The sequence below is a fragment of the Lacerta agilis genome, chromosome 1 (genome assembly GCF_009819535.1).
Source record: "Lacerta agilis isolate rLacAgi1 chromosome 1, rLacAgi1.pri, whole genome shotgun sequence".
In the NCBI taxonomy this organism is placed as follows: Eukaryota; Metazoa; Chordata; class Lepidosauria; order Squamata; family Lacertidae; genus Lacerta; species Lacerta agilis.
The window spans coordinates 76,683,403-76,711,332 of NC_046312.1; the positions used below are offsets into that span (position 1 = coordinate 76,683,403).

Here is a 27,930-nt window from a genome sequence, read left to right on the forward strand (position 1 = left end):
CTTTGGTCTGACCAAGTCAGGTTGGTCTTAATGTCTGCTGTACCACAAAGCTGGTCTAGGGTCACCCTGTTACCTTCCTGCCTTTAAAGGTAGTTAGGGGAAAACAACACCTTTCCTAACAATGCACAGGTCTCTGGACTTGCCAGTTCACCAGCTCTGCACACTCTCCCTTGCCAACTCCAGCTGGTCCCTGCGTAAATTGCCCATCATTTCACAATGGCCTGTGCAGAAGTTCATTCCGGGATGTAGTCCCTGAAGGAATTGAAGCTCAGGCTCCTGCCACCCGAGGCCAGAGTTGAGTTGGCGTGAATCTTTGGGATCTTTTCCATTAGTTTAGACACTGCTCGCCTCTTGAAGGACCCTGGGGAAAAATGACCTTGCTTCATCAGCTCATTGTATAAAGTGTTGAAAACCACCACCGTCTCCTCATAGCTGTCCCTGGTAGAGATCTCGTAGAAAGGATGCTTCAGGGCCTTGGAGAGGTTCTCCCCATCCTCAGAGGACACCATGCGGTCAAACTGCAGGTCCTTCTTGTTCCCGACAATCACAATGGGCGGCTCTCCACTCGCGCTGCTCCGCTTTGGGCTGGAATGGATGTGGTTGATAAGGAAGCAGAGCCTCATGACTTCGTCGAAGCTGCACCTGTCAGTGACGGAGTAAACCACAGCAAAGCCATCTCCCCACTTTATCTTCTCTTCAATTTGTAGAGAATCCTCCTCCTAGGACAGAGAGACCAATCACAAATCTGTATAAGCATGGCACCTTCTTTGCAAAGAGCTCACAACATCTGTACACAATGACCAATGGTGGTTATGTACCCACTTTCTGGTCACTGGTTCTCCTCTGCAGATTGCATCATTCCCCCCACCCCACTTGACAGTTGTTCGGTGGTCATCCAGGGCCCAGATATGGTCAGCCACAATTCATCTACTTTGGCCAATAGAGAGAGAGAAAATGAAATTATAAACTCACAAGTGGGACCTGCAACAAAAGGTTCTAATGTGAACTTCTGTTCAAGTCTCCAGCTACTCCATTCCACGGTCCCAACAACAATCAATCACCTTTGCTCACCCAATGGGCATCCTCAGCCATCATGAGCTGTTGGGTGTTTTCCCCTAAAGTTTGTTGTGCTTCTGCAAGCCTCAGAGTTCCCCTGCATTTGCCAATACTTCCCCCTACATGCAAAGCAGATGTTCTATAACTGAGCTACCACCCTTCCCTAACAAACTATGCTAGATTCTGTCTGTGCCTTTAAAATGGGACAAGTTAGATTTAATTCAAATGTGCAATGTCTAAAAGTAACTTACTTGGAAACAGACATTACTGGTGCTTACAATGAAATAATGTAGGCATTTATTTATTGTATGAGGACATACTATCATTTTATAATGGCATTGTAATTTGCTCTTCTTTTTATTGATTATAGATTAGTAATTATTGTAATTGGTAAGTGTAAACTCTTTAATTATTATTTGCTGATGTTTAATTTTACTGTTTACTATTAGATTCTAATGGATTACTGAATATTGCTTTATTTGATATAAGTTGTTTATTTTAAAGTTGTTCTGATTTTTTATATTGGATCAGATTGTTTCTTTTAATGTTTGATGTTTTATTATGTTTTTATTTGTGTTGGAAGCTGCCCAGATGGGCAGGGTATTAATTCATTAATAATAATAACAATAATAACGTCCTTTTTCCAGTAACATGTTGTGGCTTTGCCAAAGTAGAGATTTGAATCTAGATCTTCCTGGTCATAGTCCAACACTCTAACCATGTAACCAGCACACTGGCTCCTTTTTATCGGAATAAAAGTTACAGCAACTATGTGAGATCAGTCAGTATAATTCCTGTAGAAGGGTCAAGGCTAAGAGACACTGGTCGGACAGTAAGTTCACAACTAATGCAAATTTGGTCCAGGGATTTCCAGGCTCATTGCTCACCCTTTTAGCCACTACACTGTTTACATCTCAGAAACATATTTCTTAGGGCACTCTCTCAAGGCTGCTGAGCAGAATTACCTACCCTTTAACGCAATTTAACTGCCCACTTCATTTACAGAATTAAAGTAGGTAAGGGGATATCCAGCTTCCACGTCCACTGTTTAATTATTAGTTTATGTCGAAACAAAATAGGAAATTCTTTCCAGTAGCACCTTAGAGACCAACTGAGTTTGTTCTTGGTATGAGCTTTCGTGTGCATGCACACTTCTTCAGATCTGAAGAAGTGTGCATGCACACGAAAGCTCATACCAAGAACAAACTCAGTTGGTCTCTAAGGTGCTACTGGAAAGAATTTCCTATTTTGTTTCGACTATGGCAGACCAACACGGCTACCCACCTGTTATTAGTTTATGTTTCTGTGTGAAACCAATGGTTCATCTTGGCACAGCATCCTGTTCAGCACAGCAACCAACCAGATGCCTCTGGGGTTTTTAATGGCTGGAAATGTTTGCTGTTGCTTTGCGTCTGTCTTTTTATATAGTTTTATTCTATTGATTTTGGATTTGTTTATCTTCTAAGCCACATTAAAGGCCTTTGGGCAGAAAAGTAACCTAAAAATACTGATTAAAAGGACAACAGCAAAGTACCGTAAGACTTGAAGGTAAGAGCACTTTCCTGCTACTGTTTCCCAGTAACTGGTATTCATAGGCATGGTGCCTCTGGAAGCAGAATATAGTCATTATGAATAATAGACATTGTTAAGTCTCATTCTCTGTGAATTTGTCTAATCCCCTTTAAAGCCATCTAGGTTGGTGGCTGTCAAAACATATTGTGCCTGTGAATTCCTTAGGTTATCTCTGCACTGGGTAAAGATGTGCTTCCTTTTGTTTGTCCTGAATCTCTCGCCATTCCACTTTACTGGATGGCCCCAGGTTCTGATATTATCAGAAAGAGAGACAAATGCCTCTACTGACTTTGTCCACATCAGACATAATTATATGCATCTCTATCACGCCCCCCCTTTACTTGCCTTTCCTCTCTCCAACATAAACAGCCTCAAATTTTATGGTCCAAGCCCCCTGGGAAATTTTTGTGGCTTTTGTCTGTCCCCTTCCCAGTCCTCTTGTTTTGAGATATAGTGACCAGAACCATACCTGTCCTGCTGTATCAAGAATTTCAAAATGCACCATCTCTCCATCGATGACAGCTGTGTGCCTATAAATCATCTCTGTGGAACATAAAACATGTATGAGAAATCTCTTGGCATATGCACAGAGCAGAATTAAAAATAAAAGCTAGAGGCATGCTGAGTGGAGAGTGCTCTCTTCATTTGTCTGCCCTCCTGGTTCTGCTCACAAGCAAGTACACAGTCCAGTAAGAAAATCCCCCTACACATATTGTGCTGCCGAGAAATCATATGTACATGTATTTTTTATTAACCTCATCATTAATTTTTATATGCCACCTTTTTATTCAAGAACTTCCAGTGCAGTTTACAATCAAAATATAAAACTCAAGAAAACACCATAGCCCGCTATTGAACAGGTAAAGTCAGACGGCAAAAGTCTTCAAACCCAATAAAATTTATTTATTTTAAAAGGATTTTGGTGGGCATCAGGTGAGCCTTCCAAAGCAGCTCCACAAGTGGGGTGCCAAAACAGAGGAGCCCCTTCCCAAATGCCCCCTGCCTCTCCTCAGACACAACAAGGGCTCTCAGAGAAGGGTGGGATGTAGAAGGAGAGAGGAACTAAAAGTGTGAGGATCCAGAAGGAGAGATGAAAAGTAGATTGGGGTGTGTGTGCGCTCGCTCGCACAAATGGACAGAGAGGTTTGTAGTATGCAGGCTGTTACTTGCAATGGCAGCTGGCCACACTGTGACTGTGGATAGAAATATAGCCCATCCTCGCTGACAAGTTCATTACGAGCTCAATACGCTGCCCAGCCTCCTGTTTGCAGCATGAGCTAAAGCTTCAAAATGGAGAAATTCTGGGACTAGTCTTTTTGGGGTGTGGGAAGGACCATGAAGGTAAAGGGAACTGTGCCAGTGACTTAAAATGAAAGTGCACCAGTTGTTCTGGCAAAACGTAGCCCAAGGAAGGCAGAAAAGGCCACCTATTGAATAAAAGATGTCCTGAATGGCAGCTGTGCACAGCAGCATATTTCTTCCCAAACACCTTGAAACCTCACATGCCCTCTAACTATGAAATGTCCAGGCTCCCACAAGCCTTATTAAGGCATCTTGGCCTCAAGGGCCATTCTTCTCTTCCTCAAGATCTAGCTGTTGATAAAGGAGCCTGATCATATGCACTGTGGATTAAAGGGTGGAGACGTGCCATATATTGTCTAGTCACATTGTGAGAATAATACACCAAAAGGCAGGCAATTATGCCTCTATGTCAAAAGGAAAAGAATAAAGGTGATTCTCTCTCTCCCTCTGCTTACGCTCCCCACCCACAGCCCTCTCTGAATTCTACAGAGCAGCCAAATTACTCTATTTTGTGCACAGTGAATTCTGTGACATGCAATGCAATCCTATGTATGCTTGCTTGGAAGTAATCCCCACTGTGTTCATTAAGGGCTTATTTCCTTTAAAAAAAAAAAGAGTGTGCATAGGATTTCAGCCCAGCCCAAGAATAAAAAATGCTGAAATGACAAGACAGAAATGGCAAGTTGCTTTTCAGCTGTGAGGGGAAGAAGAAGAAGAAGAAGAAGAAGAGGAAGAAGAAGAAGAAGAAGAAGAAGAAGAAGAAGAAGAAGAAGAAGAAGAAGAAAACATCAACAGACATTTTTAGTAACCATTCGGGAAGCTGCAACCCACACGATGTTACTCCCACACCATCCTCAAAAGGCCAGATGGACTAACAACATAATCTCTAAATATGTAACTCCAAATGGAGGTGTTTATGTTGCTATTACAACAACACAGCAGGAAGCCTTACTGAGGGCTCCAGTATCCCAAACTAGTTCCAGCTACCGGTAGTTCTTCAAGCCCAACACTTCACAAATCACTCCATCTCTTTTCAGAGTTACCAGGTTCCTGTTCTGTCCAAGGCATGCTTCTTTGCCTTGTTGAAAATGCAGTGTTTCAGGACACATGCATGTTATCTAGGTACCTGATCTGAAGAGTCTGGAGGTTGGGGGAGGGATAGCTCTTGCTTTTGTGCAGAATGCCTCCACCATCAAAGAAAACAAAAATGAGGAAATGTAGGACTGAACAGGCGTTATCTGAAGGGTACAGTGAACTGTAAATTAAGGTTGCCAGCTGTCAGTGACCCTAAGTTGGTGGGGTACACTGATGCAGATTGGGCTGGGGATAATGCTGACTATAAATCAACAAGTGGTCATGTTTTTATGTTTGGGGATGGACCTGTTGTGTGGGGCAGTTATAAACAGAACTGTGTAGCATTATCTTCCACAGAAGCTGAATATATTTCTGCATCGGAAGCGTGCCGAGAGATTGCCTGGCTCGATGAACTCATCAAGGACTTTGGTTTGATGAGAAAGCAAGCTGTCAGTTTGCTGGAGGACAATCAGAGTTGCATAAAACTGACTCAGAGTGAAAAGTTCCTTGCCAGGACAAAACATATAGGTGTGAGGTACCATTATATACGTCAGGCAGTCCAGGATGGACTTGTGGAACTGTCGTACTGCTGCACCAATGAGATGGCTGCGGACATCCTGACGAAGCCCCTCCCAAGAGAGAGTTTCCAGAATCTACGTGTCAAGCTGGGACTCTGGGTGGTTGAATAAAGTTGTATATTTTTGTATGTTGTGTTCGTCTGAGAAGGGGTTTGTGGGATGTAAACACAGAGCAGCCAAACACAACACTCCTAGAGAGGACATGAAGGTAACTCAGTCCTCCAGGCTTAACTTCCTGTTTACCTGGACTGAGTTACAGGAACCAGAAGTAGGTGTGGTCTTACCTGGGAGGAAGATCCCAAAGAAGACTGTCCATTTTGCCTCATCCTTTGAAGAAGCAGCATGCTCTCTCTCAGCCTGCAGCTGAGAGAAGCAGAGGTGAAGCCTGTTCCCTCATGGAAGCAGCTTCACTGCATGTAAATACATTTATCTAAGTTTGTCTGCCTCCTTGAAGCATGTACTGTAACTCATGGATGTCTGTAAGTAAACTCCTTTTATATCTTATAATCAGTATTGTGTCTTTCTACTTTTAAGAGGGAACAAGGGGAATATACCAGGAATATAGCTGGCTTAAGCAAGCCTATGCAAACGTTTTTCTGCTGTGTTTTAAAAGGGAATGTAAACTCTGCTAAGTTTGGAGCTTGCTCACACAAGCTGGGATTGAGATATATAAATAATATATACTCATCCACACTCCTAAACATTCCCACAAAGGGTTATTGGCCCCAGTATTGCATATTTTTGTGTATTTTTGAAGGATTGCATTGGATTGTGTTTTTGAGTTGAGTTAGATTTTTTTTAAAGTACTTCCTGGTGAGCACATGTTTCTTTGTCTTTGTTCTTTGTGCTGAAAAGGGATTAACCCCCCTCCCCTCCCTCAGAGTTTACAGTACTCAGAGGCAGTGAAGATTTATTTGAGGTTTTTGTATTTTTGAGAATTTTTGAGTTTTTGTTTTTGGAATTTTTGACAAATTTTTGGATTTTTGGATTTTTTTTGAACTTTTTGAATTTTAAGATGGCTAGTGTAGCTTTTGTTAGTGAAGCAAGGCCAAACTATATGCTGCTGAACGACCATAATTTTGTGCACTGGAAGCAACGCTTAATGGTATATCTGAGTGCAAGGAACGTTCTGCAGGCTATAAAAGATGAAAAGCCTACAGGAGATAAAGAAGAAGATTTAGCCAAAATTGAAGCCTGGGAAAGAAAGAATGGCGAAGCCAAGCACATAATTTTAAGTGCACTTCGCGATGAGCATCTATCCTTAATAAACATTGAGGATGATGCATCCCAGATTTTAAAAGACATTGAGCGGATTTATGGAGCATCTACACAGAACTCCTACAGGCATTTGCTAGATAAATTGCTCAAGTTAAAGATGAACTCCAGAGAGCAGTTCACAGAGCATGTTAAGAGTTTTTCAGAGATTGTGCAAAGAATTGCTCTCACTCCTGAAGCTCTTAATGAAGTGACTAAGGTGACTTTCTTGCTAGCATCGCTAGGACCAGCATTTTCTTCATTTAGAAGCCTAATGGATCACACAAAAGATCTGACTTTTAATGAATTAATCAGCCACTTAAGAGAGGAATGCAGAGAAAGCTTGGATTCTCAAGAACGCAACTCTAGGAGAAGTGACTGTAATTATGCTTCTAAAGCAAAGAATTCCCAGACCTTTCAGCAAAAGGCAGAAAGGAAGGAAAGATTTAAGTGCTCCATGCTGTTACAAGAGAGGAGTTTAGCTGTCCAGAATTATGAAAATGTGCATAATACGTGGATTTTAGATTCTGGAGCGAGCTCCCATTACTGTTTTTTAAAAGAATATTTTAATGAATTAAATGATCAAGAATCTGAGATCGAAATAGCTGATGGCCGCATTTTGAAGTCGGAAGGTGCAGGTTCTGTGCATTTGGAATTCAATGTAGATAATGAGTCTTTTAGAACCAGAGTGTCTGATGTTCAGTATGTGCCAGAATTGAACTGCAATTTACTCAGTGTGTCCGCTTTGGACAAGAAAGGCTTCAAGATCACATTTGAGAATGGACAATGTAGTGTAACCAAAGATGGTGAAGTGTATGCTGAAGCCAGACTAACAAATGGGGTTTATGAGCTTAATGTTTCAGAAAAGCAGTCTGCAAAAGTCGCCCATTCCAGCCAGAAGGATGAAGCAGATTTAACGCTGTGGCACCGAAGATTGGGACACAGAGACAGAAACGTCATTCTGGATCTACAAAAGAAGGATCTTGTAAGAGGTTTGCAGGTAAAAGGGAGCAACAACCAGGCTCCAACAAAATGCATAAGTTGTATAACTGAAAAGGCTGTAAAACCTTCTTTTCCACGTTGTGCAGAGCAAAGAAGTACTAAAGTTTTGGACATTGTGCATTCAGATCTATGTGGACCAATCAATGTTCCATCACTTGGAAACAACAAATATATATTGATATTTCTTGATGATTTTTCGAGATATTGTGTTGCATATTTCATCAGAGAGAAATGTGAGACAGTAGAAATGTTCAGAGACTACATTGCCATGGTCAAGAACAAGTTCCAGAGAGCTCCAGGTGTGTTGATGAGTGACAATGGAGGTGAGTACTGCTCACGTGAAATGCAAGATCTCATGTCCAAGGAAGGTATCATACATGTAACCACAGTCGCATATACCCCACAACAGAATTCGATAGCCGAAAGGAAATTCAGATCCATTATGGAAATGACAAGATGCATGCTAAAGGAAGCATCCTTGCCCCAAAGACTATGGGGAAATGCAGCCCATACAGCCGTTTATCTCCAGAATAGATTGCCCACCAAGGGGGCAGAGCGCACACCATTTGAACTTTGGCATGGAAGAACGCCTAATTTGTCACACATACGTGTGTTTGGTAGTCTGTGTTACTATCACGTGCCCAAGGAACACAGACACAAGCTAGACTCCAGAGCACAGGCAGGTATCCTGGTTGGGTACGCCTCTGGAGGAAAAGGATACAGAGTGATGGACTTACGAACTGGTAAGGTCAGCGCACAACATGCAATCTATTTTGATGAGCATGCAAAGGTTGACACAAGGAAGACTGTCATTGACTGTTCCAAGGGGTCAGAATGGACTCAAGAACTTATACACTTTCCTTCTGTAACCCCACAAAGTACTAATCTGCCTTCTAGTGTCATAGCGCCCCCTACAGGTGATGCACCAGAAGACGCAGAGGACCAGAATCCTGGCGGCTCCAGAGACGAAGAGGATCCAGAAGGGGACATGCCAGCGTTGGAGGATGATGAAGAAGCTGATGCGGTTCAGGAACCAGAACCAGAGGTCAGACGCTCATCCAGAACCAACAGAGGTGTTCCACCGGTAAGGTTGTCCTACCTTGCAGGGTCGGCGTCACCACAGGAACCTTCCACATGGGAAGAGATTCAGCAGATGCCAACTGCAGAAGCCAGTCTCTGGAAGAAGGCCGCGCAGGAGGAGATGGATGCACTGCATCAAAATAAGACTTGGACCCTCACAGAACTACCTCCGGGTAAGAAAGCCATTGGCTGCAAGTGGGTTTTCAAGGTTAAGAAGGGGTCAGAAGGGGAAGTGCAACGCTACAAAGCAAGACTAGTAGCACAAGGATTTTCACAGAAATATGGTGAAGATTATGATGAAACATTTGCACCAACTGTAAGATACAGTAGCGTAAGAATGCTTTTGAGCATAGCAGCCTCTAAGCAAATGGACGTGCGTCACATCGATATTTCGACTGCGTTTTTGCATGGCGAGATTACAGAACAGATTTATATGAAACAGCCTAAGGGTTTTATAAAACCGAATGAGGCTCATCTAGTCTGCAAATTAGAAAAAGGACTTTATGGATTAAGGCAGGCTGCTAGAGCTTGGAATCAGAAATTGCACAGTATGCTGGTGCAACTTGGATACAAGCAAGGAAACGCTGACAAGTGCTTGTACAGTAAGTCAAATAATGGACAATTTTCTTATATATTGGCTTTCGTTGATGACTTGATTATCGCAACATCTAATAACAGAGACTATGTGCAAATTGTGAAACACCTCAGCAAAGAGGTGGGAGTCAAAGAACTAGGAGACGTCAAGTACTACCTAGGAATCCAAGTGGAAAGAGAAGAGGACGGATCATTTCTTCTCAGCCAGCGACAGAAAATAAATGAACTGATTGAATGCATGCAGTTGCAAGATGCAAACACAGTTGCAACGCCCATGGCCACAGACTTCCTGAAGAATCAGCAGGATTCGAAGCTGTTGCCAGATAACAGTGAATATAGGTCGGTAATTGGTAAACTTTTGTATTTAGTTACCACATGTAGACCTGACATAGCCAACTCAGTGGGGATTCTTAGCAGGAAAGTGAGTTCTCCCACTGAGCATGATTGGGCTGGCGTGAAGAGGGTGGTGCGTTATCTGAAGGGTACAGTGAACTGTAAATTAAGGTTGCCAGCTGTCAGTGACCCTAAGTTGGTGGGGTACACTGATGCAGATTGGGCTGGGGATAATGCTGACTATAAATCAACAAGTGGTCATGTTTTTATGTTTGGGGATGGACCTGTTGTGTGGGGCAGTTATAAACAGAACTGTGTAGCATTATCTTCCACAGAAGCTGAATATATTTCTGCATCGGAAGCGTGCCGAGAGATTGCCTGGCTCGATGAACTCATCAAGGACTTTGGTTTGATGAGAAAGCAAGCTGTCAGTTTGCTGGAGGACAATCAGAGTTGCATAAAACTGACTCAGAGTGAAAAGTTCCTTGCCAGGACAAAACATATAGGTGTGAGGTACCATTATATACGTCAGGCAGTCCAGGATGGACTTGTGGAACTGTCGTACTGCTGCACCAATGAGATGGCTGCGGACATCCTGACGAAGCCCCTCCCAAGAGAGAGTTTCCAGAATCTACGTGTCAAGCTGGGACTCTGGGTGGTTGAATAAAGTTGTATATTTTTGTATGTTGTGTTCGTCTGAGAAGGGGTTTGTGGGATGTAAACACAGAGCAGCCAAACACAACACTCCTAGAGAGGACATGAAGGTAACTCAGTCCTCCAGGCTTAACTTCCTGTTTACCTGGACTGAGTTACAGGAACCAGAAGTAGGTGTGGTCTTACCTGGGAGGAAGATCCCAAAGAAGACTGTCCATTTTGCCTCATCCTTTGAAGAAGCAGCATGCTCTCTCTCAGCCTGCAGCTGAGAGAAGCAGAGGTGAAGCCTGTTCCCTCATGGAAGCAGCTTCACTGCATGTAAATACATTTATCTAAGTTTGTCTGCCTCCTTGAAGCATGTACTGTAACTCATGGATGTCTGTAAGTAAACTCCTTTTATATCTTATAATCAGTATTGTGTCTTTCTACTTTTAAGAGGGAACAAGGGGAATATACCAGGAATATAGCTGGCTTAAGCAAGCCTATGCAAACGTTTTTCTGCTGTGTTTTAAAAGGGAATGTAAACTCTGCTAAGTTTGGAGCTTGCTCACACAAGCTGGGATTGAGATATATAAATAATATATACTCATCCACACTCCTAAACATTCCCACAGGTGGGGGGTGGGATCCCTTGCAGATAGGAGACTGTCAGCCTCTCTAGGCTAAATGACAACATGTACATAATGACCTAAATTTTCAAAATGACTAGTGAATTGGAGGCAAAGTAGGCTTTCTGGGGAGCTATGAAAGGATTTTCAGAGGGTGCATTGCTCTATTATTATATTCAAAGAACAGACACTCAGCCCAGCGGAGATTCAGCTTGATTGGTCCAATATCAAGGCATTTTCTAGAATGTAATTGCTTGGTAAATGGAGCAAGATGGCAATGGAGAAATAAGCAAAGTGCTAGGTTCTCTTTGCACTAAACCTTCAGCTCACCACCATAGCATCTTGTCCAAGCTTTGACATTATTTTCACCAAGTAGAGAATCCATTGTTGCTGTATGAAAGTAGTAGAACTAGTTAGCCTCCTCAATTCCATCATAAGAATATAGGCTGCTGCCTTATAATGAGCCAGACCATCTAGCGCAGTATTATCTAACACCGACTGGCACCAAAATTTCAGGTTTTCAGTCTTTCCTGGACCTGGAACCTGTTGGATGCAAAGCATGTGCACTATCATTAAACTATCACTCTCACCACTTCCTCCAGTTTGTATTTGAGAGCTAAATGGCAATTGCTCTTGGTGCTGGAGCCAACTCTCCATAATAATAATAATAATAATAATAATAATAATAATAATAATAATAAACCATCTACCACCACTCTGCATCAGTACAAGAGACATAAGCCAGAAGCAAGACTTACCTAGAGTAGGGTCATAATCACCAATAAATCGCTTAGTGATGAATCTCACTGTCAAAGCTTTGTTGGAAAAAGGAAAAGGAAACATGATTAATGGAATAAACCAATACAGAAATAACAATGGTCTACAGCAGCTTCCCCCAACCTGATGACCTCCAAATGTTTTGGACTACCATCCCCCTCAGCCAGCATGATTTGTTGTCAGGGATGACATCTGGAGGGCACCCAGTTGGGAAAGCCTCACCTAGAGAATATCAAAGCACACATGACCAAGGACCTGATCAGTGGGTGGGTCTTAAGGACAAGACATATGACTGTTGGCAGGAGGTTTTGGGGACAACAAATGAAGATAATGAAAGGGGTGCACTTCCAGGTGATGGGCTGGAATAAACAAATGCATCCTCCTTCTTTCTCTGACACACACACACACACACACACAGAGAGAGAGAGAGAGAGAGAGAGAGAGAGAGAGAGAGAGAGAGATGCACTTTCTTAGAAGCTTTCCACATGAAAACTGAAGTGGAATTTACTTTTGAACAAAGTCCCGTGAGCTTATACAACTCCAAAACACACATAGTGTCACAATGAGCATTTCAATGAGCATTTATTTCGGAAGTAAAGAGGTAGAGGCGGCAAGGTGGTGGGTAGAAAAGGCAGCAAAGGACCTGTAAGTGCCAGATTTCCTGGGCTCCAAACTTTCTTTTGAGCAGCTTGGAATATTGCTAAGCACAAGAAGCACAATGGTGGCTCATTCTCCAAAACACAGGAACAGTGGGCAGAAAAGAATGTGTGAATGCTACCAGGGGAGCCATGTGGAGGCTCGCTGCACAGTTCAATCCAGAGCTCCCACAACCTTTAAACTACAGGTAGGTAGCCATGTTGGTCTGCCAAAGTCAAAACAAAATAAAAAATAAAAAAATTCCTTCCAGTAGCACCTTAGAGACCAACTAAGTTTGTTCTTGGTATGAGCTTTCATGTGCATGCACACTTATTCACACGAAAGCTCATACCAAGAACAAACTTAGTTGGTCTCTAAGGTGCTACTGGAAGCAAATTTTTTGTGTTTTGTTTTAACTTTTAAACTTCCAGGAACGGCGTGTAGAGGTTAATTCTGACATTGGATCTGCCAACCGGTGTTTCTTAAAGCACATGAAGGGAAGTAGCCATCATTTTCTCTCTCTCTCTCTCTCTCTCTCTCTCTCTCTCTCTCTCTCTCTCTCTCTCTCTCCAGTATGTGTGTGTATACACACACACACACACACACAATATATATATATATATATATAGAGAGAGAGAGAGAGAGAGAGAGAGAGAGAGAATATATATATATACTACACAGATAATAATATGCAAGAATGAGCCAAGCCTCTTCTCAAAAAGCTAGCAAAAGCCTTCTCTGTAACCCACCCAACACCTAAAATTAAAATATGGATGTGTGGCCTCAGAAGCAGCAAAGCACCAAGTCGAGACAAATAACATCAGGGTGGGGAAGGGGGTACAAGTCGAAGCCTGCAGTGAAGATACGGCAAACCCTCTCAAAATGAGGGTGGGAAGAGTATTTCAAATGAGGGCGAGAATGGACAAGGCAAAGTTGTCGGTGCAGGAAACCGCCTTGACTGCACGTAGCCTGCAGCCCTTCTCTTCCCCGCTCTACAAGCTAACCAGATGCCTTTGACAGCAAACATGCCACACTCATGACACACACACACCCCACTGCCTTTATGCCTGGGAATCTGTACCCATCACTCTGGGGAGAACAGGAGGAGATATTTTGGTTTGACCCTTTGCTCGTCCCCGAGGGAGTTTGCCTTGTTTTCCTACTACACAATAGAAGAGTGAGTCACGAAAACTTAAGGTCTTCTTTCCATCATTATAGCTGGGTAGGCAGAAGGAGCAAAAATAAAACCATTTGGAGATAATTTTTATTCTCTCATGTGCACCCACTCTCTGGTCTGTCTAAAAAGAGTGTGATGTGGGATCACCTTATACACCAATGTAATGATAAACCTTTCATCTGGGATACCTTGCTTGCCCCTAAGTTTCAAATCCCTTTTGTGCTGGATTAATTTGGCGCAAGAGGCATCTGCTGAAACAGTAATTTGGCCCCATAGAGTCCTTAAAACACTGTGGCTCACTAGTCTTCCTGCTCTTATCTCCCAGCATATAAGAGATTAAAAGCTATAAAATATAAGTAAAAGTATAAAATGTAAGTAAAATATACTTACAAAGGAAATAAGCACTGGACCCATCAGAATAACAGTTTCCATACACTCTTTTATTAAGGAAGGGGGGGAAGGACACCATAATTTGCACATAATTTGCCTTGTGTGGGCAGCCTTAGTAATCAGGAGTCCTTTCATATTCCATATAGCTCATTCCTCTAAGTTTAGGGGTAAGGAAAACAGTAAACACACACCACAGACCAAACTATCACTTACAGCCAGAGAGAACACAAAGGACTGGATTATCCCAGCACTGGCTATCCTTCCAAGTACACATTCAGAGAACTCTGTACAGAACAGCCAGCCAGCCGGAGAGAAGAGTTGCAGACAAATATAACACACAGGGTTGGGAGGTTAAAGAATGTAGGTGGTTTTGGCAGAGGCTGAGAGAGGCAGAAAAAGAGATGGGTGGGCTCCTGTTTGTGAAAGGGAGATGTGGTTATGGCCCAGACTAAGCACAAACTCTGTGGGTCCCCATCATTTAGGGAGTAACTTTAGAAATAAGGTTCCCATAATGAAAGAGCTACGGTAGCTGCACGGTGTTTGTTTCTGAGCCAAGGATAACAGAGCCTGGAAATTCAATTGAGAAAATGCAAATAGGACCCAAAAGCATGTTAAGATCTTGCACGCCCTCGTATTTTAAGGGCCATCTATACACACACAAGACCAGTTGCAAGCACAGGTCTACTTAGATGGCATACAATCTGCTTCATTCACACATCAGGTTTGGACAGTAATAGCTTGGGATGGAGCTTTTCCAGCAGCAGTCCCAAACATAGCTGTCAACTTTTCCCTTTTCTTGTGAGGAATCCTATTCGGAATAAGGGAACTTCCCTTTAAAAAAGGGGAAAGTTGACAGCTATGGTTCCACAGCTTTGCATCCTCCGTCCCACAGAGGTTATGCAACTTCTTGCATTGCTTTTCCTTTTGGAAAGGTTGTAAGATTTCTTGTTTCGTCAAGTTGTTTTGGTCAGTTGAGGTACAACATTTCCTGCTCAATAAACCCTTGTTCATTAAGCCAGGAAAAAGCACTGGGGCTGCATGATTTTCCCCACTCCTCATAATTATCCTCCAGGATAAAGCTGTGGCTTTGGATCCTAGTTAGTAAGTCAATATTAAAACACAGTCCCCCCATTTAAGACATGATGAGACCAGGATCACAGCATCCAAGTCAGTGAAGGGGGTCAGGATGCGAAGGAGGAGTGTACAGACCAGACAGCTGTTACTGGCTTCCAAATCATGGTTTAGGGAGCCAGGAATGTTATACAGTGCATCTGAAAACGCCATACATGTTTATTATATGTTTTAACATTGTTAATAATGCTTTCATCTTTCAGAGGATTTTTTTTTTTGTAAACTGCTTTGGGGTCTTTGAAAAAGTGGTATGAAGATGTTTCACTAATTAAATACAGTAATTAAATTTAAAAAAAAACCTCACAAGATGTAGCAATAGCCACCAGCTTGGAAAGCTTTAAAATGAGTTCAGACAAATTTTAAAAGCCAGGATGTCAGGTGTTGGAAACACAAGAAGGGAGAGTGCCATTGTGCTCGGGTCCTGTTTTTGGGCATCCCATTAGCATTAGGGTGGCTGCTATGAAAACAGGATGGTGAATTAGATGGGCCACTGGGCTAATTCAGCAGGGCTATTCTTAATGTTTTAGGGCTCATGTGTTGTTCAATTTCAAAACTTTTCTGCAGGTAGTAAGAGGTAGAAATATCACTGGTTTTATCCCAAATGTCCAAAAGCACATCAAAAGAAAGGTGCAGCTGGCCCTGACCTTAGGTAGAGGGAAGCAGCTGCCCCAGGGAGATGACTTTTGAGTGTCATGGAAGGGCAGAAAATTGTTAACAAATTATTGGCTATTATTCTTGTTATTCCTCATAACTGTGCTGCCAGGGAGGGGGGGGGAGGTGCTTGTGAGACAGTCACTTGTGGGACTTTCTGCCTCAAGTACCAAAATAACCTAGCTGGCCTAGGATACCACACATCTTACCTAGGGTGGATGAGCAAGACACAATTTGTCACAATACCACAGACTACCACAGGTAGAGATATTAAGGGTATGTACTGGATGGACTCAGCAGATTGACATTTTCTCCACAAAAAGAAAAGAAAAAGGAACACAACAGCCTCAGGAAATGTCAGGGCATGTCAATCTGCTGTCCTTTCTAGGTAGCACAAAGCAACATCAGCAACAATTCCTCACAAAAGTTGCCAAAGGTTCTTTTTGTGAATCCAAGAATACGTAATTTAATGGGTTTTATTTATTGTTTTATTGCTGCATTTGTTATGATTACTGGATTCTACAGCACCCTAAAATCCAAAAGGGAAGACAGGCAGTATAAATTTGTTGTTGTTTTTAAAAGTAAATATAAAACTGGCTGGAAGGAAGTAACTCATCACCAGATTAATCTTTCTTCCATCCAGAACACCGTGTCATACACCTGCATATATAGCTCAATATTTAACATGATCCTCTCCACAGATAAGAAATGTGCAGTCACGAATTCATTACCAGAGAAACTGGTGCTAACACATCATGTGAAAAGATACCACATTGAAATTCAGGGCAGCAAGGGGCATACATCACTGTTACCAATTCACACATATTACTGGGTTTGTTTGTTTGTTTGTTTTAAAGCAGTAATAGATGTTGGCTTAAGCAGGAAGGCTTAAGCAAGATTTCTTATTAAGAATGAGACATAAATCTGGATCCGTGATTGCATTCATCTAATAATAATAATAATAATAATAATAATAATAATAATAATAATAATAATATTTATTATTTGTACCCCGCCCATCTGGCTGGATTTCCCCAGCCACTCTGGGCGGCTTCCAACAGAAATCAAATACAAAAATATCAAACATTAAAAACTTCCCTAAAAAGGGCTGCCTTCAGGTTTTTTCTGAATGTCAGGTAGTTGTTTATTTCCCTGACCTGTGATGGGAGGGCGTTCCACAGGGCGGGCGCCACTACCGAGAAGGCCCTCTGCCTGGTTCCCTGTAGTTTTGCTTCTCGCAGTGAGGGAACCGACAGAAGGCCCTCGGCGCTGGATCTCAGTGTCCGGGCTGAATGATGGGGGTGGAGACGCTCCTTCAGGTATACAGGACCGAGGCAGCTACAGGTATGGGCAGGAACAAATATCTTGCCTTGCTCAGGAATACCTGCAGGAGCTTTCCCTTCAGGACTTTGGGTTTAGGGGATCTTGGCAATGTGCCCTCTAGTAAGTCTTCACCTATAAGGCTGGGCTCTTGCAGAAGCTCTAGTAGCCAGTGGCAGCAGTACAATCAGCATCAGGAAGCTGAGTCTGCAAGCTGCCATTTTAAACAGAGTGATGCGGCACAGTGGGCACTGACCTAAATCAGACAGTGCTGACTTAAAGCACTGGATTTTTCATTTTCTAAACATTTAATTTCTAATATATACAAAAAATACATGGTAAAACGAATATATAATATCAGGGCCGGCTCAATAATGAGCCACGGTTCAGCGACAGGATGGGAGGGGCAGCAGATTTGAATCAAGATGCTACAGAGCACTTGGTAGACTTTACACACATGAACAGTGACCGGATGGGCACTAGGACCCAGGAGCAACCTGGCATCTATAAAGCAGCCAATTGGTTGACCACTAAACAAGGTCCAGGACAAGCCCAGCAGAGTGGCAGCTAAAGTGACAAACAGTTAAGCATCTACTCAGGCAGTTTGCTGGCATAAGGAGGCTGCAGGCAGTGCCTTCCCAGCCAGATGAACTTCTTTGAGCTCCTTTTATTTCTCATATTATATTTTATTGTTTTAAAATTTGAATTCTATGGAAATACAATGTATAAGAAATAAATGAAGCAATCAAATGGAAATGGAAATCAAACAGCAAAACACATTACGATTGCTACAACAGACAGAAATGTTATTAAGTGGTCCATAAAGACCCTCAGCAATTTTCAAGCGGTCCCTGGGGAGGTGGAAAGTTTGGGACCCACTGCCCTAAAGAACTGACCCACCACCAAGAATGGCCAATCATGTATCATCAATTGTGTTTCTGCCCTTCTCACTTTATGTGCTTACTGAAGGTAATATGCTTTCCCCCCCCCTCCGGTTTTAGTGGTGGAAGTGGGATTTCATGGGTAACATTTGAACAGAGATTTTGAATTTATGCTTCTCCTCACAAATTCCAAAGTTATAAGTGAAAAATATGATTCATGCAGCAGCAACAAGAACACCCCTTGAAACCAGACAGCCCAAACTTGGTATTTGTTTTTAGCATTTGCAAAAAAAGTAATTTATTTATGCTTACTCTGTTTTGCCCTCCAACGGGAAGGCCCGTGGAGACTAACAATAAAACATACATTAAAAACGTGCAAATAAACTACGCGGTGAATAAATATATCGACCGCAATGCGACATTGTAAGAAATTGAATATGCTTGCTGCGCTTTCATGACAGCTGCCTGAGGCAACTGCTTCACTCTGCCTAATGGTAAGGCTGGGCCCTGGGGGAAGTTCTGGATCGATCAAGAGATAACCCCAATGGCAAGCTCTGTGCTCTAAGAAGTCAATTTGGAAGCAAGGGAGGATGCAGATATTCACCTGGTGGTGGAGATTAGATAAAAGGGAGCCCCCAAACCCCTCATTCCCTACAATTGCATCACCACAATATTCTGCCCTATAGAAAGGTATATATCCAGTCTTGACAGTATGGCAGAGCAAAAAGAGGACTCAAAGGAAAACATTGGGGTGAGGAGGGTCAGGCTTAGTTCAAGAGCAATTTCTAGAAATAGCTATGAAATGACAACCCATGGAGTGCCATATTACAGGTGAGTAAAGCAACAAAATGCAGCAGCCTGTAATTACTTGTATCCTTTAAGGATTTCACTAGTAAAGGGTAAGACAGTGGAACAAATCAATCTAGAGTTCTGGGAAGTGCCTGCTTCAATAGCAGGAACTGGGCAGACTCCCAAAGCTAAAGTGCATGGGTCTATATTAAGAACCCAATTAAACAGATTAAAAATGTCAAGGGGAAAAAACACACAACAACAGAAGGCCCTATTACAAGGAAGGAGTCAAGGCCAGAGAGGCGGAGGTTGACACAGAGACCAGGCCCAACTATTCATCTTGAACATGAGCAGAATTTGCTGCAGGTAACATTCAAAGAAAGTGTGATGTGGGCGCTGATGCATAAACCAAACACTTAATGGTTTTAGAGGCAGACGAAGCTGGGGTGCCTTTATAAACCGAGGAGCCTTTACAGAGTAGGTTACCTTTGGTGACTTACTTCTGTTCCCTTCATCCTACTCTCAAGAGCTCCAAGCAGGTGAAAAAAAATCTTTAAAATATAATAGATCCAACTATCTAAGCTATATCCTATTACCAACAGCCTCATAATAAACTAAAGACTGTTGAAAGAGATCCTTGTGGTTAGATCAAACTAGTGCCCTTAGGGTTGCCAAGTTGCAACTTGGAGCTTCTTCTGCTCACCCTTCCCACCTGCACCCCATCCTTGTACTTCTCCAAACAAAGGTCTGGTCATGTCAGACTCTTATGCACACGGTTAAGCAAATCCAATGATTCTGGATTCACTTGTGGAGCCAAAAAAGGTTTCCCACCCCCATACTAGTACTTTTATAGGGAACAGCTGATCCGATTGATGTCACTGCTCCCCAGATCAAAGCATCCTGCATGGTGGTGAAATTCATATAGAAAAAACCTCAGTTCTGCCTGTAGTTTAAGCAATGAGATTGAGAAAAAAGTTTTTAAGTGGGAAAGTGGTAATCGGGTTAAGATTCTGAAGTAAGAGAAAATCCTTTTCCACTTGAGTTACTCTGACAGCTTTATATTTACAGTTCATAATCTAGTCTTTATTTTTGCTTGAAATTTATATCCCCTGATCTTGTCTGTAAACAAGATCTCCTGGTGGCTTGCAATTACAAAATTGACAATAAAACGTCTATAAAATCAAGTGGTGTTAAGCAACAGGTTGCTTTTATTCTGGAGTTTCCATAAATGTTCATCATGCAAAAGTAATTGGGGTGCAGGAGAGAGAAATTGCATCACACGTCTTTCCTACATATAAATGAACGGATCTCAGTCAAATAAAGGATGAGCAGAGACTCACACACTCCCCACGGCTCCTAGACAATCCAATTCTATGCTCCAGCCATGACGAAGGCTTATTCCACCTTTCTAGACAGCCTGTCTAAGTGTAAATTGCCACAACCAGTACTGGTTTTAGAAAGTCTTAGCATTTCTCTCTCTCTACAACTACAAGCTACAACTCAAACAAATGTGAAGACAGGGGCATAGCTGAGTGAAAGAGTACGTGCTTGGCACGCAAGGTCCTACTCTCAATCCTTGGAATCTCAGTTAAATTTATCTGTGATAGCAAGGCAAAGAAGGATATCTAGCTGAGACCCTGGAAAGATACTGCCAAACACAGTATTGGGCTAGATCATCAGTCAAACACCTTTTCAGACCTTCACCTTTAGTCCAAACATGCATTTGGGGAACCACTTCTTGATTATTATTTTTTTTGGGGGGGGGGCTGTATTTGTATGGTAGTGTTGCAGAGGTTGTGATCCACCTTATGGATTCACCTATGGTCCAGCAATGATCCCCAAAGGGCATGGGCATAGCCATGGGGGGCACCTGCCCCCCTAGATCAAGTAAAACAATTGTCGTTCAGTCGTGTCCGACTCTTCGTGATCTCATGGACCAGAGCACGCCAATCTTTCGCTGCCTCCTGCAGTTTGGCCAAACTCATGCTCGTCCCCTTCTCCTTGTACCCTCCATCTTTCCCAACATCAGGGTCTTTTCTAGGGAGTCTTCTCTTCTCATGAGGTGGCCAAAACAATAGACATACTTAACTGACCAATCATATTGGTTCTGCCCTCCCCAACAAAAGTCCTGCCTACGCCCATGCCAAGTGGTAGTTGGAATCCATAAGTTCCCGATTCCTGGGTTGAAGTCATAAGGAGTAACTGCTTTACACTGCTAAAATTGACTGGTGAGAATGTCCAGATCAACCACACTTCCCCGCTTCCTAAATTCTTTAGAATTTTCTACTTTTTAATTTTTCAAACATTCTAGATTTCTCCCTTGACTACAGATCCATCCCATTCATTTAAAGTGAATCCAATGCACATATAAAGCACAAGGCCTGCCCCCAGAGAATCTTGGAACTGTCGTTTCCCCTTCATACATTTCCAAGTACCCTTAACAAACTACCATTCTTTGGATTCTTTGGGGGAAGTAATTGAATGAACTACGTGAAACACAGTTCATATGACAATAGTAGCAACTACACTTGCCATCTGCTATTTATTTTTTTTGAAAGATCTCACTTGCAATTACTCAATAGTAAGAACTTTTTATACAGATGAGTCTGTTCAATGCTGTAAGCAAGCAGCTGGGTAGGGGGTGAGAATACACACAGTGCTCCACCCACAAGGAACCTCTTGCTGATTCAGGACTTTGTGACATTCAGTCTGGTTTATGGGAGCAATGCAATGTCTAGCTTCATTCTGTGAAATTCCTTTTGACTCTCCTAGTCTAAAAGTTCAACGACTGCAACTCCTAGGGAGACATACTTCAACACTTGTGTACTGAATATGCAATATGAGGATTTGCAAAGGTGAATAAATACATCAGTGCTATGGATTGCCTCTCTTAGTGGTGAGCAGCGCACGTTGCTGTTGCCAAATCTGTTTGGATTGCCTTTTTAAATAAAATTACTGATCACTCACATTACTGAAACCCATATTGGCTGTGAGTCCGGGAAGACCTGCTCCCTGCCTTGCTAGCATTTTCCATATTGCCTGGGAGGGCGGGGCCTTGACTGACTCCAGCTACAAAAGCTGAGGCCACTAAAGGGGGGTTTGTAGGTAGTGGTGTTGTTGCTGTTACTAATTTTTTGTATCTTTATATCTGCTTATGATTTACGTAGAAATTGTTCAGTTTGGTTGTTTACTTTTTGATGTTTTATTGTTTATTACTACTTTTGTTGTTTGTAATTATGTAATCCTTTAAATGTAATCTGCTTGGGGAATGGTTTTAACTTTGGAAAGGAGGCATACAAATCAAATGACTGGCTGATTGATAAAAATGAGCCTTCTTCCCATATTTATATACTGATATCAAAATACAGAGCTCATCTAAAATGTTAACTTTAATTGATAAAGATAAAATGCAGTTGAAAAGGTGTGAGTATAAACCCTGCAGAAGGAGGAGGGGGGTCAATTCGTGAAACAATGTAACTATTTGATGAAGATTATTGTGTAAATGTTTGAAAAATGTAGTAAAAAATACACTACCAAAAATGTTAACTTTAATTGTTCAACTTTTTTTTCAAGCACTCCAAATTAAAGCCAACAATTGCTGTGTGGGCTCACTGTACTTATTTTACATGCATGTATGCTCCAAGTAACTGTCACAGACAACAGATTTTGCACTGCATTGTTATTTGATTCCAACACCCGCTCTTTCCCCCCGCACCCTTTACACCAATGTATAAGCACCTATCAACTGAGGATTACACATCATGCATCTGATGAAATTGACTTCAATCTGCAAAATCTTAAGCCATAATAAATATGTTGATCTCCAGGTTGCCAGAAGTTATTTCTGTTGCAACAGACTAACATGACCACCCCTCTGAAAGTTCCAAATTAAAGTGGCACATTTTCATTTACATCAAAGAAAGTAACCTGCTATTCAACTTCTGGCACTCTATGGGGAAGTGGACAATTTTATTAGGGCATCTTCAGCCGAAGCACTGAAACCTGCATTGGCTATGATTAGGGAAACCGCATTGCATCTGCAGTGAATTGTGAAGTTTCCTTCCTTCCTGAAGCAAGGGAAATTAATCGGAAAGGAGCACTCTTTGAAACCTAACACTGCAAACCTGGTTGTATTTTCAGCCTCAGCATGTTTTCCCAGTTATATCAGGAAATCTTATATATACTTATATATACTACTTTAAAACTTCATTATGCCTTCCGTGCCACACTCAGGGGTTATCTGCTGCTCAAGGACGGGGAGAGCTGTCAACAATAAAATGTTGGCAAACTGGGCCATCCTTAGGACAGATGTGAAAGGTCCCTTCAGTTGATCAAATCTTCACATAGGATGAGGAACACAAGGGGCTACTTGCTGTTGGGAAGGGAAAGAATGAACTTTTCAGGGGGCTTTGGAGACCTAGCCTGTAGGCCAGGAAACCAAGGGGGCAGCAAAACAAAAAAAGCTAAGGAGGCAGGCAGTGGCGGACCCACATTTTTGTGGCCCTGAAACTCGAACTGTCATGGGGGCCCCTTTGCAACCAGCAACAAGGTCTGGCTAACCACTGCAATCTAAAGTTGCTTCTGGGGCCCCTTTAGGATTAGCCAAATCTAATTTGGCTACCAACACCCAGAACCAATTTCACAGGGCATTGCATTGAGTAGGCACTGAAGGAGAAGCCCCATCACACAGGTCTTGGGCTGATGGGACTCGCTAGGTGAATTCCACCCTTTGGTGTGGGCACATTCCTATAGGGCTGCTTAATTTAACATCATTGCTTTGGCAACTAGTGGAAATCTAAGCCTGCCATTATAAGTGACTCCTTTGAGGTAGCAGTTGGAGAGAGAAAAGGCCCTGTTAAAGATTAAAGAGTCAACCTGTACTTGAACCTCACTTTTAGCCCACAACAAATGCCCACAATGGGAATCTCAGAATAACAATATATGTATCATTTTAATAATACTTTGAGTGCTCAAATAACTTCACCATGCTCCCGAGCCGACTCAGCCCCCACAATTTTCCCCCTCCCAGCTGTTTGTGAAACAAAAATCAGCTATGTTGCAGTCAAACTGTGCAACACAATTGTGTCTGGATCCTTTGCCAAGCAGCATGAAATGCAACAGAAGCGGAGTCCTCCTGTGCAACCTCTGGGTGAAGAGAAATACTAGGGTGAAACACCAGGGGAAACTGTGGGGTGGTATTTTCAGAAATAAGTGCTTTGATTACATACATAGTATAAGGTGTGTGGGGGGGTTATTGGGTGTCTGGGAAAAATACAAACCTGCTACAAAATAGCAAATGTTAATGATAAAGCCTTAGGTGATACAGATACTTCTTTTCGGAATGAAGTTCTAGGAAAGCAGTACAGAGAGATTCTCTGCATCGTCAAGTTATGTTAGCTCTGTTCATCTTAGAAACTCACTCAACTGATGGAGGACTAAGGGAAGGGCTGGCTGTGGCTAAGGACATCCTAACGAACATGAAATTAAATGGAATATAAACTGGCATGCCCAGGGCAAGAGCCTTATTCAAGGGTTAGACATTGCCCTTTTGCCAATACTGGTGATCTGAATGGCGAGAGTCAATTTGTTTGTTTAGTCCAGAGGAAACAAACCAAACATGTATTGGTGATGGAGAAATCTGTTAACTAACCATGTCAGGTATTGTCTTGCATTTTCTTTGTTTTTGTTAACATGCTGTGTTATCTTTTACTGAGCAATGCTGGCAGCCACAAGCATTTAACCCATCTCTTGATAGGGGAGGGGTATTGTGAGTTTGGCTGGATTAATCCCTGCGCATGAGTAGTCAGGAAGACTTTTTTTTTTCAATTGCTTGTGGGTCATTTTCCTGAACAGACAGTTTATGGATTCTGACTGGATGCCAACAACGGACAGGCACAGAAGGATAAAGAGGGAAAGAGCCACTGAGAGTTTCTAGCTAGAGTTAGGGCCAAACTCAGGATGGAGGCATTGCACTCTCTTTTTCCTCCAAAACGAAAGCACTGAAGTCATATGTAGCTTTTCCTAGTTATCTGAAAAACTAACTGGAAGTGCACAGATCTCTGAGAATCTGCTATGCCTCTGGGAATCTGCTACTTGTTTTCAGGAGTCTGCTAGCTTCCAACTATAGTTGTACACTTGTAAATAAAGCATATATTGCAAAGGCATCATATGTTTCCAGTGCTCTTTTATCCAAAGAAATTACACCCCAGAACATCCCACTGCATAGGGAAATGTGCAACATGCCAATATGGGTCTGTTGAAACAACCATCTAGCGGTGAATCACATGTGTGTGGAGGGGGTGGGGTGGGATTTCAATGTCCTTTCAACCTGCAAAGCATCTTGATTTTTATTTATTTTATTTTATTTATTAAATTTATATACCGCCCTTTCGTCACAAGATCTCAAGGCGGTTCACAGAATAAAATACAAGGTAAAAACACAAGTGAATAGTTAAAGCAAAAACAACAAAACAATAACCTTTGCTTCCCACAGACACATTTAAAAGGCTGTAGAATATTAATCAGCCAAAGGCCTGGTTGAAGAGGAATATTTTCACCTGGCACCTAAAATATATATAACGAAGGTGCCAGGAAAACCCCCCTGGGGAGACCATTCCACAAATGAGGAGCCACTACAGAAAAGGCCTGTTTTTGTGTTGCCATCCTCACATGGAGGAGGCACATGAAGAAAAGCCTCAGATGATGAACATAGAGGGACAGTATTGCGGTATTGCAGTCCTGAGCCGTTTGATCCTCTGGATGAAAAAGCTGCTTTGTAAATGCCCTTCCTTTTGATCTCCTCCCATGTTTGAACACATGAAAGAGGCTGAAAGAGGCATTTCCCTCTACTTCTTTCACACATGATTTTACAACTTTCTCAATGTCAACAAGGGGTGGGGGCACATTTTGTAGGAAGTACTCTGAGAACAATTAAATTAAGTCAGAATATCCCATTTCAATTCCCTCCTTGGTTATAAAACTCAACGGGTGGGCTTAAGCATGCCATTGGTCTCTCAGCCTAACTTCATGGAGAACCAGGGCAGCGCAGCAGATAAGAGTGTCTGACTTTGCCCAATCCCTGTCTCATCATGAAGCACACATGGCTTTTGGGTCATCCTACCCAACTGCGTTGTTGTTTAGGAAGACACAGCATATATACTTCCCTGAACCAAGGGTGCTATTAAGGCATGGCTTTGAGACAGACGGCCAGGACTCCGCTCAGCAAAATGAGCAGAAGCCTCCCACCCGGAATGCAGCAGCACTTGTCACATTTTGAAGTAATGCACATTATTGTCTAAAGAGGTTGTGGTACATGAAACCATTAAACAACACAGCTGCACCACCGCCCTGCACTCCCCTGAGGATGAGTGGGATTAAATGACAAAAGTAATTAAAGCAAGAAATGCAAGGCAGTATGTACACTAAGCCAAACTGTAGCTCACTAATAGCCAATCTCTGGTGGGCTACCTGAGGTTTCCCTGTCACTGGGAGCCTGGTAAAGATGGCTGGATGAGGTGAGCAGAGCAGTGGCAGTCCTTGGGGTCACTGGACACAAACCAATTACTGTACTCCTTGACTGTTAAAACAGATGTTGAGTAGGTGATTCTGCTTGGCAAGTTTAACATATACATCTATATGAGGCATGGAGAACCTGCAACCCTCCAAATTAGCCTTTGCCAACCTGGTGCCCTCCAGGTGGTCCTTCACCAGGTACCGAGGTGAGACTCGGAGTAGGGAAAAGTGGGAAGAAGGGCGAGCGGCCATGTCTTCTACTCTCTCTCCCCGACTGGCTCGGGCATGCCCACAGGGGTTCCAGGGGCCACACTTTGCGGGGAAACGTCCGCGGAACCCCCACGTCTGTGTAACGGGTGGGGCTGCCCCGTCGAGGCTTGAGAAGTGTTCGTAAATGAGGAAGGGTAGCGGACCGGGCCGGGCGGGGACGGACACTTGACAAGGGACCCTCTTTTCCGGCAGCAAATTCGGTTTGCAAGCGGGGAGTTTAACTTCTAGAGGGGAAGGATGAAAGAGCGGCAGCGGTACCCTCCCTGCTTTTTGCGGCTCAGTTTCAGGATTGTTAAGGAGATTATTTTTTAAGGTGTTTTGGAGGGAAAGGAGGGCTTGTCTCAGAGCCAGCGCCTTTTGTGGATCCGAGACCCAGGAAGAAGATCTTATCCGAGCCGGAAAGTTTCTTCTTGGCGCTAGGCTTGGACTAATGGCGGGAGCGCAGCCTGCAGGGGATGATTTCTACGGATTGGAAAGAGAGCGCTGCCGGCCGGCCCTCCACGTGGAGAAGGAAGGGACGCGGGTTACCCACCCCGAGAGGGAAGGATCGGCGCTCGAGTGGCGAAACGTCCTCCCTGCCCCCTGTGCTTAAGGACACCCGCACCCACGGGAGAGGACCTCCCACGGTACCTGTTTTGCCCACGGCGCCCTGTCCCAGCACCACGAGCCTCAGGGTCCGCGCAGAGCTCAGGCTGACGGATCGGCGCAAGGGCCGAGGGAAGCTCATGGCGAAGCAAGCGCGATCTCCGCGGATCAGCCGCCGCGATCTCCGTGCGCCTCGTCGGCTCCAGCTCCGCCGCGCCACTGCCCGGGCGAGCGCGCAGCAGTCCCGGCGGCGGCTCTCGGAAGAGCGCAGCGGCGAGCTCCGCCCAGGAGGGGGCTGGGGTGCGCCGCCGCTCGCTCCTCCCGGGATCGCACAAGCGCCAAGTGCGAGAGAGGGAGGGGGGGGGGAAGAGTCCCCGGGGTCCCACGAGGTTGAACCCGCAGACAAGCCGCAAGCCTCAGAGAGCCCCCGAGGCTCTGGCGGCACTCCCGCCCCGGGCAGGAGGAAACGGACGGGCTGCCGGCCGGATCTCTCCTGCTCCCTCCAGGGTCACAGGCAGGGCAGCTGAGGAACGACTCCGGCCGTGACATCATCATTATCATCGGCGAAGGGAGCTGCTCTGCTCTCACAGAGCCTCGCTCTTGCTTATTTGACTGAATGGTTTCCAAGTGGGTGGTGGTAGCTCAATTGCAGCCAAAGCAATAAAAGAGTATTGTGGCCCCTTAGAGATTGGTCCGTGTGCGGG

General features: G+C 43.4%; 1 protein-coding gene across 2 annotated transcripts; it reads right to left on the reverse strand.

Moving 5' to 3' along the window:
• On the reverse strand, positions 1-27,598 carry LOC117050602 (ras-related and estrogen-regulated growth inhibitor-like). Of its 2 annotated transcripts, XM_033156293.1 has the most exons (4): positions 27,272-27,598; positions 11,866-11,922; positions 3,098-3,171; positions 3-719 (listed from the first exon to the last, which is right to left on the reverse strand). In XM_033156293.1, the coding sequence occupies exons 1-4, from the start codon at positions 27,366-27,368 to the stop codon at positions 234-236; spliced, it is 714 nt and encodes a 237-aa protein (XP_033012184.1). In that variant the 5' UTR covers positions 27,369-27,598; the 3' UTR covers positions 3-233. The 2 variants fall into 2 exon arrangements, with proteins under 2 accessions (XP_033012191.1, XP_033012184.1); XM_033156300.1 differs by lacking the exons at positions 11,866-11,922; positions 27,272-27,598 and adding an exon at positions 5,057-5,155 and having other exon boundaries at positions 1-719.
• Between the last annotated feature and the right edge of the window lie 332 nt (positions 27,599-27,930).

Excerpts from the sequence above, each read along its gene's own strand:
- LOC117050602 (XM_033156293.1), bottom strand. The coding sequence starts at position 27,368 with ATGAGCTTCCCTCGGCCCTTGCGCCGATCCGTCAGCCTGAGCTCTGCG. Across the intron at positions 3,172-11,865 it reads TGATTATGACCCTACTCTAG|AGATGATTTATAGGCACACA; the intron begins GTAAGTCTTGCT and ends TATGTTCCACAG. Across the intron at positions 720-3,097 it reads TTCTTGATACAGCAGGACAG|GAGGAGGATTCTCTACAAAT; the intron begins GTATGGTTCTGG and ends TCTCTGTCCTAG.